The sequence below is a fragment of the Phoxinus phoxinus genome (assembly GCF_949152265.1).
Source record: "Phoxinus phoxinus genome assembly, chromosome: 21".
NCBI lineage: Eukaryota > Metazoa > Chordata > Actinopteri > Cypriniformes > Leuciscidae > Phoxinus > Phoxinus phoxinus.
In genome coordinates this window covers 11,501,229-11,516,827 of record NC_136896.1, presented here as the reverse complement: position 1 = coordinate 11,516,827, position 15,599 = coordinate 11,501,229, and the positions used below count along the sequence as shown (strand labels likewise).

General features: G+C 38.2%; 1 protein-coding gene across 1 annotated transcript; it reads left to right on the top strand.

Moving 5' to 3' along the window:
- The first annotated feature begins 253 nt into the window (after positions 1–253).
- On the top strand, positions 254–15,023 carry tbx21 (T-box transcription factor 21). Its single transcript, XM_079594774.1, has 6 exons — positions 254–1,061; positions 10,064–10,218; positions 11,196–11,317; positions 11,504–11,662; positions 12,018–12,079; positions 13,144–15,023. The coding sequence occupies exons 1-6, from the start codon at positions 532–534 to the stop codon at positions 13,937–13,939; spliced, it is 1,824 nt and encodes a 607-aa protein (XP_079450900.1). The 5' UTR covers positions 254–531; the 3' UTR covers positions 13,940–15,023.
- The last annotated feature ends 576 nt before the right edge of the window (positions 15,024–15,599 follow it).

Genomic DNA, 15,599 nt, shown 5'->3' with positions numbered 1-15,599 from the left:
TTTATCAAATGTGTAGTTACAGGTTTAAAAAAATATTATTTAAAAATCATATTGAATAGGCTTATATGACTACTGTAGCCTATTTACCTAATTAAGTTCACGTATGCACTCAATTAATTAACATTGTAACGATTTTTCATTTCTATAAGTGAGTATCAAACTGAAGCCCCTGTGAAAAGGGGAAGGCCCGTCCTCGCGCATCAAGCCTATCACGCCCAGTCTGAGTGCAAAGCCCACCTCCGGACCAATTACCATTCGAGATATGGATATATCATAGAGTCTTATCATGTGTTTGAAGTCCGATTCCTATTCCAAATACTACATAGTGGCAATGTCTTCAACATATTAAGATAAATCAAAGGGAAGATTGCCCAAGTAGTTTAAAACTAGATTACACAGACAGCGCGCTTTGCAGACAAGCTCCAGAACTTGCAGTTTATATAAAGTTTGTATTAGAGTCTTGTTTTAAATGTTAAAGCATACGGACGGTAAACCTATGACACCTCTAGTGAGCTCGGACCGGTGCTGCAGATGGGCGGCATAGGCAGGAATTTGTATCTCAATATGTTGAATGGAACAGACGCGCAAAGTTTCGCCAAAGACGCAGAATTAACCAGCCACCTGCACCGAACCCGCGACTTACCGGACTTCAAAATGGGCATCCAAGACACGAGGTTTTACTACCAGGACTCGATTCCAAACGGACAGGACAGTTTGACGTTGCCGTTCCACGCTGAGCACCACCAAAGTGCGGGAGCGCAGACGGGGAGGTTTTACACACCGGGTCCGCTCGGCAGCTGTCACTTCACCAGCCGGAGCGGGACGGGACATGCTTACGTTCCAGCCGGAGCCGATGCGTATTCTTCAGCCAACGGTAAAGACGTGTACCCGAGCAGCGCAGACTACACGGCGTCTTTTCAGCACGGGTACCCGCGAGCACCGATGTACACTTTACCTGGTCTACAGGTGTCCGGGAAGACACAAGTGCTCCTCAACAACTACCCGCTGTGGGCAAAGTTCCACAAGTATCAGACTGAGATGATCATAACGAAACAGGGACGGTAAGAAGCCTTTTGATTTGCCACTCTTTACTATGTCATTACGTTTGTTTTCACGGCAGAGTTTTTGTGCGCAATTAGAGTAAGAAACTGTTCGTTCAGCATTTGAAAATACCCTCATTTAAATGTTAATTCCTCTTACTTTTGTACTTATGAATGCCAGCTGTGCCATCCAGGGCAGGTGGGCATGAAATCGAGTCCTTGGCATAGCTATGTGTCTTAAATTTAGAAGCATAATTACAGAGAGATCTTTTGATCTAATCCCTTTTTTTCTACCAGACCGCGACCTGGTTTCAGTTATTGTCAAAAGTAAACAAATACTGTTAGCAATTTTGTCAAATTCTCTCACTGTACATATGCTCTTTGACACAAATTTTTTAAACTGAAATTGCCGTATTGTTTGAAACAATTCTGACAGGAGCTTATGAGAACTGCTGATATTTTTTATTATTCAGGACGACAATGTTCTGAAAGAACGTGATGACCAAACTTAGATATCACGAGTTATTGAAAAGAAAAAAATGTATAAAAACTGGTGGTGGTCCCTAGAGAGGGAGGAAAGTGCTTGTGGGGACGGTTGACAGGTCAGCGAGCATTAATATCTAAACATGTCCCTGATGATTATAATCTACAGATGTGCAACACTTTCATTTCAGAGCTGCTTTCAAGGCATACGTTGCATACTCATTGCATAATATGGATTTAAAACATCAACTGATAAAACTGTTTAATTGTTTCTAAGTAGGCCATTATATGTCAGTTTGGTAACAATATTTATTACAGAATCTTTCTAGCATATGTAAATTATAATAATAATAATGCTGTTGCACTGACCAATAATATCTAAACTCATCTCACCTGCCACCATAACATTATTTCTGTTAAAATATATGAGAATTGACATACAGTCTAATAGGCAAAGCAGGCGGGGAAACGCTCACACTTTAAGTTCAAAGAGTTATTAAAAATATTTATTTCAGAGATAAAAAGTATAACACTTAGAGACTGTAATTTATTCAGTATTTTTCAGTATGCAGAAGATACTATACAATATGCATTTAAATATGGTTTTGAAAGCAAATCGCCTAACCTTGAAATGAAGAGTTTACTAAATGTTTTTATCTTAAAGGTTTAACATATGACAGAAATTCATATATGAACTACTTTGCCACACCAAATCATAGCATTATCACTTTAAAAACGTATCACACTGCTGCCACGGTCATCACTCACTGTCTTTATTTTATTTTGCTCTATACTTTTACGCACTATAAAAAAACAAATCTTACATAGACACAATTTTCAAAACAGAGATATGTATTTATTTTGATTTGACTTCTTTTTATACTAATATTATTATTGTTAGTTTGGTAGCTTATACACAGATATGCATGCATCTGTGTGTATACGGTATAATTGTTTGTGAGTGTGTAAGTGTGTGAGCGCATGCTTTTGCAACCTGTAACCTACAGGCAGGGTTATTGAAGCCTTTTGCAAACCGCATTCAGAATGAATACATACATACAGAAAGAAAGAAAACATAGCGCATATATCATGTAGTTTATTAATGATATAAATAACAAAGGAATGTATAATACTTCAAATCACCTTTGTATATATGTGAGTAACTAAACAGGCTATTGTGGCAATCGAGTAGCTTATAGATTATTTCAAGCGAGAAACCCTTATTTGTTTTGATTCATCCTATTTAATGCTATCATGACATTGATGGTTAATTGTTTTAGCCCCTGAATCATTACATTTCCTGTTCGTATCTGATCTAGTGAAGTTATCTTTTCACATTTTTAGAAATTGCATCAGTTTGAGTCCATTTATTTAAGTACACATTATGTGCTGGAAATGATTATCACTCTCTGTTATTTTATTGGTTTTCATTGCCAGTGAGTGTCATAGCTCAGGTAATTCTGCCCAAGACAGGAAGTGGAAAAGTAAGGAGGAGGGGGTGGTGCGTTTGGGGGTAAAGTTGGTTGAGCACCAGTGAGACTCTGATGGCCATACACATCAGTGGAGGTAGCTTTGAAGTGCAGGAAATGAAGGAAGGCACTTTCTTCCTCTCTCTCGCTCTCTTTCTCGCTTTTTTTCTTTGCTCTCTCTCCACTGGTCATACCCTGTGAGCGCAGTGATGCACGTTTCCTCAGAAGTCGAGGTGCAGTCCGAGTCAGGGCTTTGAAATGCACCGTAAGACCCACAGTCTAAGACGAGAGCAGAGGTCTTCGGCCCTTTTCAAGTCCAACTCTGAAACTGGCCCCATAACCTCAGCCCTGCCACTAGGTTTCACTAACTTAAACAGGCACGGGCCATCAGCTCTAAATATAGATTGCTGTAGGTGAGCGTTGTCTTGTTTTTATGCTAGTCTGAGAGGCAAATAAAGCAACAAGAGGGTTCCAAATTATACTAATGACGACTGAAATTCATGAATATGTTACCTCAGAACATTAGTGGGAGGGATATGAAACTACAGATGTTGTCAAAGATCCATTCCATTGCTTGTTCAGTGAAAATGTAAAAAATGTCTTATTTCAAACCCATCCAACATACTCCTTAAAAGAGGAACTACCTGCAGGGTTTTTGACTGTTGTTGAAAAACAGTCATTTTAAAAGTTGCTTGTAGGAATTGTGAATGAGTAGGTTCCTTGTAGGTTTGGTGAAAAGCAAACTCCGAGGAGTCATGGGTCTCTGCTTTACGTGTAAATAAAGCTGTCTCTCCGCTTCAGTGGATTCGCATGTCTCATATTTAACACCGCAAAATGCTTGAAATTTTCCAAGCATTTGTTTATCGGCTAAAATTGTGTATAGTGAAACTCTTTCTATACTCACACACAAGCATTATCACCTTATGGTGTGATGAAATATACTGCACAATGAGTACAAACCATGCAGCACAGCAGAAAGTTGCACATGAATAATTTATCCGGCCTTTATTTGGCCTCCCTTAAATTGCAGCATTAAGATAATAAAGATGGCAATTATAAATCAGTGGCTGCAAAAATGTATGGACACTTAGAGGGATGGTTCGCCCCAAAAATCTTCTGTGAAACATAAAAAAGATGAAACGAGAATGAAAGTCAATAGTGACCAAAGCTGTTTGATTACCAACATTCTTCAAAATATCTTATTTTCTGTGCTGCAGAAGAAATAAAGTAAACGATGACAGAATTTTCCTTTTTAGGTGAACTATCCTTTTAATAATGAACTGCATTCTTTGCATTGCACACTGTAAAGTTGTATATTTAAAGTTTAAATTTAATTTTTAATTCAATGTGCTACTTGCTATTTCTTTGAAATTATTTGTAAAACTCGCTAGCATTCTTCTGAGTGAAAATTGTTTCAAATGAAATCCTAAGAAATCCAATTATCTGCAAACAAATGTTTAAACAAAAATTTTCTAACTACTAACAGATTTCAAGGTGCTTTTAGTGGATGTAAAAGTTCACAAGCATCCGATAGCAGAGTAACCACAGTAGTTCATCACATGACCCATGCACAAGGTAAACAACCAAAAATTGTTCAAATAATTCATTATTAATATTACTTCTTTTTGTGTTTTGCTTGAAGAATTTAGCTTGAAACGTCATACTAATATAACTTTATACATAGTAAAGATTAAGAATTACAACAAAAGAAACCTTTGCAATATCAATGCATCGGTTTTATTAAAATTCATAAGGTCGTCCAGGCTCTGCGTGACATGCAATCTCTCCTCCTGCACCATCTGTAGCCTTTGAGCTTTCTTTCTTTTCTTTTTTTTCAACTAACAATCACATCCTGTTCAGCTGTATATGGTGGCATGGAGTATGCAGTCTTGCTGCAAAAAAAAAGCCAGACCTCAGACGCAGCAAACCGGTTGAATAGTCACCGCTCACTACAGAACAGATTGATGGCTGTGTACATGATTCCAGCGGAATCCCATCGAGCAGCTCTGACAGAAACAGAAGAGTTGTGACAGTAACACACCAGCAGAACCCTGTCGAGATCAAAGGGATCGTCTGTACGTGTATCTGTGGTCGCTGCCTGCTCCATTTACAGCCACTGTTTTTCAGCAGCCATGCTACAAACTCATCACTACAGCTATGACAATTCTCCAACATCAGCAAATATACCGTGGTTTCTGAATGTAACCACATTCACATAATTGCTTACAATAACCACGTAAACATGCCGTGCTTATACTGTACATGCCAATCTGCTTGTGTCATGTTTGATATTTTACCTTTACCTATGAAAAACTGGCATGTTTGCAGAAGAATCAAGACTACGAGGATGACACAAACTAGACCTGAACTCCTGTCCTGGCAAATCAATGACAGGCTCGGGGAGAAAGCCCCCTCACCAGTCTATATCCAGACAGGGTTTTTTTTTTTTTTATGGTCCCTTCCTGTCTTTTTTACTCTACAATGTTGTGTTGATCACACCAAGAACTTCTTGTGCTAAGGGGAAACACTTATATGTATGGAAAACTGTATCTTCCTAGAGTCCTAGACAGCAGAGGAGGCATTTTTGTTTGGCAACCACCTACTACCGTGTTCATGGCTCCATCACTGAGTCAAGGAGTGGCAGATAAGTTTCCAAAGGTTAACCTCTAGCTTTTTGTCGTAAACCTAAAACTCCTACTCATGCAAAACATTCCTCTCAGTGGTGAACCCACTGGTTTCCCCCTCTCCAGGTACTGATTTCTTATAAATGTCTCATTTTTAAAAAGTAAGAAAATGATTTCTGAGGCTCAGTCAGATGAGGAAAGTGACTGCCACATACGGTATAGATATAACTCAGAATGAGGAGGCAACGCATGAGCGCTGAATGATACAGAGACGATTCTGGTTTCTGTTTTCACTTATATTGACAACTGATGTGGAAGAAGAAACCCTTCACCTGTTGAGTCTCTTCACCACCACAAGGTCCGTCAATGCCACGGCTCCATCTGAGAATGATGATTGATTACAGCTGCCCGTGGGTGGGCAGTCCGTACGCTTGTGTCATGCCACCCTGTAGCAAACAAGCGTCATCGCGCTCTAATCCTCAACATCAGGCGTCCTTTACCCTTCTTGAATAGAGAAACTTATATCAGTTAGACATATCTCTTAATTCTCTCTTTCGAAAACAAACCGGTGATTCTTTATTTCTTTCCACTCACTATAACTTCTTGGAAACACAAAATGAAATATTTAGTATAATGTGCATGAGCTTTTGCATAAAAAAGTAGACAATGACTGTAAAGTGTTGAACTCCGAAAAGTACGAAAAAGTTCACACAACATTATTACGTTGTACTGTTGTATGCTTTTAGAGAAACTTTCCCTCTGCTGTAACTCAGTGAAACTTTTCACGCATTTGTACATAACACATATAGTTTTTTATTGTAGAACAAGTCAGACATTATTGGTTTTCATGTATCTTAACTGATCTGCACTGCATGAGATAAATGATAATATAATTTGCATTGCTCTATGGTGGTGGTTGAGGAGAGACCCTTGACATAATTGTAAATTGTTATTATTGTTTAATTAAATGGGAAACATCAATGCTAAACTTCACTGTTTGTTTTAATCAAAAGTAGTTGTATTAACATTGTTTTAGGGTCAGACTTACACAGACTTACAGTACAATAATGTTAAAAAATGTGGGGTCAGTAATTTTTTTAAATGTTTTTGAAAAAAGCCTCTAATGTTCACCAATGGCAGATTTATTTTATTCAATAAATAAAAATAATACAATAAAATAGTAATATTGTGGAATGCTATTACAATTAAAATACCTGTTTTCTAAGATATTTAAAAATGTAGTTCATGTGATGGCGACATATTTTCAGCAGTCATTACTCCAGTCTTCAGTGTCACATGACACTTCAGAAATCATTCTAATATGCGGATTTGGCGCTCAAGAAACATTTATTATTATTATCAATGTTGAAACCAGATGTGCTTATATTTTTGTTGAAACCATTTTTCAGCGTTATTTGACGAATGGAAAGTTCAAAATAACAGCGTTTGTTTAAAATAGATATCTTTTTGTATCAATACAAGTATTTACTGTCACTTTTAATGCATCCTTGCTGAATAAAAGTATTAATTTCTTTCAAAAAAACTTTTGAATGGTAGTGTACATGTCATGTTATTAATGTTAAAAAGTATTACAAAATGTGTCCAAAACAAACAACTCTATATCCATGCACAAAGTAAAATGTCTATATAAAGCAGAACAAATTCCAATAATGTGACCCCCTGCTCTTCCCAATGGGAAAAAAAGGTTTATAGTTTCACTCCGAAAGCTCAAAGGCACAGGAGACAGGACAGAGAGTGAGAGATTTTTATAACCTAAATCCATTCTGAGCCATATACAAATTATTTGGTCTGTATCCAGTTCATGGAATTGATATGATACAGACACAGATACGAGCAGACAACTGCACTTGAGTGTCACCTGACAGGAGCATCCGGCTAAGGGGAAGCATACAAGCATGAGCAGTAGCCTGCAACTGTTGAATCTATTGAATGAGAGACAGCCGTGTAGCACAGACGTCATCTCTGGAGTGTATTAGTGAGACCGAAAGCGTCATAGTATTGGGTGAGGTTGAATTGAAGCCAGCATGGCTGATGTCAAATGTTTGTTGTATCACAAGTGGAGCCAAGGTGAAAAGGCACAGAAACAAGGCTGTAAAACATTAAATACTGGGTCTTTTGCAGGAAGTGTGTGCCTAAGTCGCGTCTTTGGAAACTTCACCCTATGGGACACACTGACCTCCCAGTTACCTCCTCTCCATCAGTGCACTGTGATCAAAATCTGTCTAGCAAGGAAAACTACAGCAATCAAGCAGATGCATCTCCTAACATGTTTTATTAATAGTCATATTAAAGATTCACATACAGCCTGCTCCCAGTTGCCTCTCTATGGCAATGAATGTGCCCACATAACTATTGCTTACCACCAAGTATGCTCACCCTCATATATAGGGATCTCATCATATCAGATATTAATGATTTCTTCATTTATGTGTCAGTCGATTTTTGATGTTTCATTTAATTTAATTAAAACATTTCATACATTTTTTCCATCATCTAGCATAGTGGTTCTCAACGGGGGTGGTACCGCCCCCCAGGGGGCGTTCAGAGAACAACCTTGTAAGCAAGATTTCTGAAATGGGGGCGTTCAGGTGTTAATGGGGGGCTACATGAGTTTAAATATAACGCAAATTTTTGTTCATTTTTTAAAATTCATTTTAAGCATTTAGTAATTTATTTGTAATAAGCACTTTAAGTGGGCTAAAAAGTGTTAGGACTATTTATATGTTAAATTAGCCTATAGTTACAGTGCATCTGGGGTCTTAAACAGTATTGACTTATATTTTCAAATATTTTCAATAAATCATGTTCCCATTCACTCCGGCGACGAATTTTTTAATTAATTAAACTAAATTATATTTATAAGGTAAAACTTCAATTTTAACTAATGCCAATGCCTAAATGCCAAAATGTTTTCTTTGTTCACCAAGTAATTTACTGGCCAGACATTATTGTTAACAATAGCAAGACAGTAAAGAGAAAATTACAATTTGATGGTTAATTTAAATACATTCTGTAATCACATTTTGGTGTTGTATTAATTCCGCCATCACATCTGAGCGCGAAACACTGCTTGGATAGTTTCAAGATGATTAAAAATAATTAATAATAAAATAATAATTTAATTGTTCATATGTATTTATTCTTGTTAGAAGATTTTTTTTTTTTTTTTACTGATTATGAACACAAATTAATCATGACAATCCATTAATTGCAATTGTATTAATTATACCACTGATGAAAACAAGCTGATACCATGGTATTTTAGGCCTACAATTCTAACATAATTTTTCATGAAAAATCATGATTGTATTTTTCTCTTTTTTTCGAAAGTAAGGTTAATGTAAGCATCTTCTTGCAATACTCTCCTAAATGTGTAATAAAACCTAAGTGCAAACATTACCGCTTTAATGACTGTCCTTTATTTTTCAGCGCATTTGTTTTACAATATATGGGTATTACTGTCATGGGATTAATATTATAACTATTATTATGTAGTAGTGTAATGTACAACTAAAAGAGGTTTGATTTGTTTAATCTGCACACTGAATATGGGTTGGAGCTTTTAATTTTTAACCTTTAAAGTGCACCAGATTTATGAATTTAACATTAAAATGCACAAAATTTTCTTACGGGGGGCATGCCCCCGAAAACCCCTAGAAGGCCCGTGGAAACACCCACCACAGTTTTACCAAAGATCATGTGGGAAACACTGGTATTGCCATGCAAATGCAGCTTATATCTTGTTTTTTGGATGCATCACTGTGGAGTATTCAATTCATAAATGACAATTTTGTACTTATTTCATCTGTTATTACATGGCATTAGTAAGTGTGTGTGTGTGGGGGGGGGGGGGGGGGGGGGTTGGTTGGTTGGTTGGTACTACCACAGACTATGAATAACCCCCAATTATTTCCGCAAAAGGGGGGTTTAATGTGTCTGTATTATGTAACGTTGCCTTAATAAAAAAAATATCCATTAACTGGAACAAAGATTATTAGTAATAAACCTTATATGATTTGTTTCAGTTTTTGGGAGTACCTCCCATTCCTTGGAAGAAGGAATGATGATGTATTGAATCATATTTTAAATGTTGTTAGTTTTGAGCTAAAAAAAATTAAAAGGGAAAAAAAATTCCGAACATTTGACATAAATTTAATTTTGAATAAAACTATGTATTGAAGTTATTTTATATAGTCATATTTTATTTTATATTCAAATATACATATTTAGTTTAGACAAAATCTAAAAAAATATATATAGATTGAAACTTTTTTGGAAAAAAGATTTATTCGCTTATCGCTATCAACGTAATAAAAATGTTAACATCAACGCATCCCTATAACTAGTTCGTGATCTCAAATCTTTATCCATAAGAACAGCATTAATGCATTCACCTCACTGTGTTTTCTGATCTGTCTGTCAACAGGAGGATGTTCCCTTTCCTCAGCTTTAACATAAGCTCACTGGATCCCGCGGCTCATTATAACATATATGTGGACGTGGTTCTTGCTGACCAGCATCACTGGAGATACCAAGGAGGCAAATGGGTCCAGTGTGGCAAGGCAGAAGGCAACATGCCAGGTATCCGACAGTAATACACTGCCTTTTTCTGGCCACTATCTACATTTAAACCCTCCAAACAAGATAAATGTCTTTATCTGAATTGTGGTTTTCACGGTGTGAGCTTTCTGAGCAATGCAAGAAAACTTCACACACACTGAGCTCTGTCTTTTTGTGGCTAGAAATGCATGAGTGTTTCTGATACTGCCGTATGCCACAATCAGAGGCATGTGGCCCACCACAACATCTTTGCACTGCAACTGCTGTTGAAGGGAGATTGCATTGTAGTGCAGGTGTAAAACAATCACCATTGCACTCTTAATTGGCTTATTCTAATCAATTCACAAAGTACAAAAAAAAATTCTGGAAATATACTCATACTTATGTCTTTCTTTACATAAACTCCTTACCTCTTTCCTAAATATGCACGTACCCATGCAGCAAAAAAAAATATGTTCTAAGAACACTTTGCTAATGTTCCCATAAAGTTATGAAAACCTTACTTCTGAATGTTCTCTCGACATTTAAAGTGGCAATTTAAAAAAAAGAATAATAATTAAAACGTTTCAGTTAAAAATGTAAAAATAATATTTATGTATAAATAATGTTTAGCATTTTGAGAACATTGTCTATTCTGAAATAGTAAAAAAATATATATATATATTGATTACAGTTTCCACCAAAAATAGCACAACTGTTTAAAGCATTGATGATAATAATAAGAAATGTTTCTTGAACAGCAGATCAGTATTAGAATGATTTCTGAAGGATCATGTGACACTGAAGACTGGAGAAATGACTGTTTGTGAATGACATTTTAAAATATATTCGAATACAAAATAGTGATTTTAAAACGTGATGATATTTCACATAATATCTCCATTTTGATAACAAAAATCACCATGTCATTGATAGTAAAATGTGGTTTAAATACATGCATGTTTAAACTGTATTGAGTGTATACATTTTCATGAAATGTATTTTTGAATTTTTTACAGGAAACAGAATGTATATGCACCCAGACTCCCCCAACACTGGGAATCACTGGATGAGACAGGAAGTTTCCTTTGGCAAACTGAAACTTACCAATAACAAAGGCAGCTCTAACAACGTAGGACAGGTAATATAATAATAACCCCTGTTAAGCAGTCTTACTACGCCATACCCACACCTGAGTCATCTATGTCAACATTGGTTGTAGTCAAACAGAGAGTACTTATACCGTTCGCGTTGAATATATCATCCTTCTGTGACACCATATCATATCTGCACTATTTCTCTGACTATTGCATTGCTTGGCATACAGATGATAGTGCTACAGTCGCTCCATAAATACCAACCACGTCTTCACATCGTGGAGGTAAAGGAGGATGGAACAGAGGATCCCTTCCTGACCTCTAAAACTCAGACGTTTGTCTTCCCTGAGACTCAGTTCATTGCCGTCACTGCCTACCAGAATGCAGATGTAAGTCACGTCATCTGAACACATCATGCTGTGGGTTATTTTTTTAGTAATCAGATTGCAACTGCCACTTCCAGCAAACAAAAGAGACATGACATCACAGTGTGGGACGACCCAGACTAGATAGTTGTGTTATGTCTGCACATTGAGTCTGTGATGTTTGTAAAGGGTTGTGTGTGCTAGAGATGTTAACTGTGGCTGTAAGGAAAGGGGATGAGTGTAATTCATGAATTATTTCGTTACGACGGTGATCTATCAGTCTCTCTGACTGTGCTTCATGTGCCCATGTGGCTTTACTCTTACCCTCTCTCTCTCTCTCTCTGCCCTTTCTTCAACCCCTTCCCCTGCCATTTCACAGATCACTCAGCTGAAAATAGATCATAACCCGTTTGCTAAAGGTTTCCGGGACAATTATGACACGTAAGTAAGCCTGGAGTAAATTAAATACAGAAAAATTGGTCTCTGTGGAACTATCTGTCTGTCTGTCTAATTTTACAGGTACCTAAATTACAGTTAGGCATATATGAATTTGCAAATCTTTTTAATTCCTTAACTTCCTTATATTTAAATTCGAATTGCAATTCTACATCTTGTTCGCTACCTCAGTTCTGAGTTTAAAAGGCATTCCCACTTCAATTAATGGTAAAACAGTATTAAAGTCCCCCTGTAGTCAACAATTGTATCCATTATATAACTCATCTTTGATAACCAAAATTACATATTTAAACGTTTTTTTCCTGTGGAAAAAAGTATATTCATGCCTTAAAATTGATTGAATAGAAGAAGAAATAGAAGAGTGAAGTACAAGCTTGTAAACAAGTTGATGTGTCAGAATGGTAATGTGTTTTATGTATCTCTTTTTACAACGTCGGACACATAGCGGTAATTAATATGATTAGCCTTTGGCTTGCCTATCAAACAGCTAATAATGTGTTTCTAATTTTACACAAACCATGTTCCCGTTCACCATCTCAGAGTCAGACAGCTGTCTTCTAAAAAATATCTGCATCCGTAGAAAAGCTTTGAACAACTTAGAACGTCAGTGGAGAAGGGCATATAGTTAATCATAACATGTAATATACATTATAAACACAATTCACCCGCTATATTGCTAAATGTACCCGATTTATCATATTAACAGAAAAATATACCAGGATAACCTGGAATCTCTCGAGACCACAGTTAATGATATGCTAAAGCCCGCCCACACGTTGACGGGATTGGTTACAAGGTAGTTTGTGACGTCAGAAACTGGCGAGCCTTTAGATAACTGCAGTTTTAAAGAGAAAATACTCAGCAATGGTGTTGACTTATGAATTTGCACTTGGTTTGTCTTAAATCATATTAAGAACACCACATAGACACATAAACAACATTAAAAACTTGATTTTTACCAATGGGGGGTTTTAACATTAACGGATTAACATTTCAGGAGGTATTTTGTCTGTTGAAGTTGACCTTTGACCCTCTCTTTTCTCATGTAGGCTGTACGCACCTCCTGACTCGGACCGCCTCACGCCTTCCCCAACCGAAAGCCAGCAGCTCCATCCAGGCGGTTGTTACCCTCACCAGCCGTACCTGTCTGACCAGTACATGAGTCCCCTGTCTCAGAGCCGTTTCTACAGCCGCGAGGCTGTCAGCATGACCCAGCAGTGCCCCAAAGACCCCGCCGCCAGCCCTCACAGCCGCTGGTACCTGTCCAGCCAGCAGGGGGTGCCGCCGAACCGCCTCGACTTCAACGCGTACGAGAGCGAATACCCTTCCAACAACCTCTACAAACCCTTTCCGCTTCAGACGTCCCCCCACCACCCGCTGAGCTACTACCCAGAAAGCCACTTTGCCTCCGGGCCGGTGTCCGCCGCCAACCCGGGGCCGTGGAGCTCAGGACGTCCCTCAACGCAGTACCTAAATCACCCACACCACAGTAAACCCGGGTCTAGCATCGGCTGGTTCCGAACCGTCTCATCCCCAGCTGCGTCGTCATCTCCCTCAGCAGCGAACTCGCGCTTCCACCCCTCCCCGTCGCTCCTCGAGCCCCAGCGCCAGCCACTTCTCCAAGAGAAGTCCAAAGAGTCCGGGGAGGACACCTGGATGGAAGCCCCCTCGGTTAAATCGGTGGACTCTGCCGACTCAGGTCTGTTCGAGGGAGGAGAGAACAAGAAGAGGCGCGTGTCGCCGTATACGTCCAGCACGGAGAATTCCCCTCCCAACCGCAGCGCAGAGGCTTGCGAAAAGGACAATTGCAGTGATGCGGGTTACTACGGCTTCTACACCCACTGAAAAGCAGTCAGACTGCGCTCCTACTGTCTTCCACCCACCGTCTGTCTGCATGACCCGAGACACAGGGATCAAGCTCTCTGTGATAGTAGCTACAGTGCCAGGTGTTAGCTGGCCCCTCTGTGCTTTGTGTTCCCTGTGTTAGATGTTTGGGGGTCATGTGGAGGTGTTCTGAAGGTCACGGTCGCACAAAAGATGAAGACGATGTGACTGCGCTGAGACAGTGGCCCGAAGACACACAGACCTTTGTGACTTTAGCAGCTGAAGATTTCACCGCACACCTGCTGACACTCCCCCAAAGGAACTGTCTCTGTCCCCCTCATCTGCCACAGACACGAAAAACACCTCACAAAAACCCACGCGCCACAAGCACACTCGAACAAACAATCAAATCGTTCTTGTCACATTCTTTAAAGACGTGGACTTAAAGAGATGGTTCACACAAAAATGAAAAGTCTGTCATTATTTACTCGCCCTCATGTCGTTCCAAACGCGTATGCCTTTCTTATTTTCAGTGAAACCCAAAGACATTTTTAAAAAATTACAACAAAGTACTTTTAAACTTCAAAGTCGCAAAAGGCACCGTAAAAGTAGTTCATACAACTCATGTGCTACATGTCAAGATTTGAATGAGAAACAGACATGAAATTTAAATCTAGTATCTGCTGTTTGCAACTCGGACATGGCTTGTTCTTTAATAAACACAACAAAGGAGAGTCAGAGCGGATGAATAATGACTTAAATTTCGTATGGCTGTAGAAAACCTGGAATTTTGTGCACAAGCCTTTTAATTGGTCTATAAATTGACATGATTTTGACTCACTCGAGATGTGATGCTTTGGACCTGTAAGCACGTGCTGATGATCTTCAAATTGGCTTCAGCGATGGTTGCTGTAACCGCTGTTTTTCAGATTGTTAAAAAAAACTGTTACTGTACAATAATCCAATGTTGTCTCATTGTAAACAACATTAGACCTTTTCATTTTAAACAGATTTATATTTAAACAGGCTAATGTTGCATGCACTTGTGTGCTGCATAACAATTTAGCACAATACATTGCGCATTCGAATGCGACCCTTCATTACAGTACAACATTTGTGTGTCCAGTCAATCCCAAAATGCAACCCTACAGGGAGCACAATCAATAAGCACATTAAAGCCTAGTCCACTCAGACAACATATGCTGGAAATAAAAGAGCCATGTCTAACAGACCGTGGCTCTATGTGCACCAGCTGTGATTCCATCTTTTAATAGACAGACATAACTTGGTTGATAGAATGAATGAGTTTTATCAGTTTCTACTAACATATTAGGCAGCACAACTGTTTTCAACATTGATCATAATAAGAAATGTTTCTTGAGCACCAAATCAGCATAGTCAGTTGACTTAACTTAAAAAAGTGAGGCCGTTGCCTTGAAATTAAGTGTAATTGAAAAAAATTAAGTTATGTGAACTTTACAATTACACAACTTAATTTTTCCAATTATGCATGAAGTGTATTTACTTAGTTCTAATGCAACGGGTTTCCTCAGTTTTTTTAAGTCAAGTCAACTGGTCACTTTTTACAATTTATATAGTGTTAGGAGAGTAAATCTTCTAAAATCTCTCTAAAGTGTGCTGAAAAACAATTTCACTTCTACCACGTACTGTAGAAGTAAAA

What these genes read in the sequence shown, in the direction of transcription:
- tbx21 (XM_079594774.1), top strand. Translation starts at nt 532, where the DNA reads ATGGGCGGCATAGGCAGGAATTTGTATCTCAATATGTTGAATGGAACA. An exon ending in ATCATAACGAAACAGGGACG is followed by an intron (nt 1,062 to 10,063) that starts GTAAGAAGCCTT and finishes GTCTGTCAACAG; the next exon opens with GAGGATGTTCCCTTTCCTCA. An exon ending in CTGCCTACCAGAATGCAGAT is followed by an intron (nt 11,663 to 12,017) that starts GTAAGTCACGTC and finishes GCCATTTCACAG; the next exon opens with ATCACTCAGCTGAAAATAGA.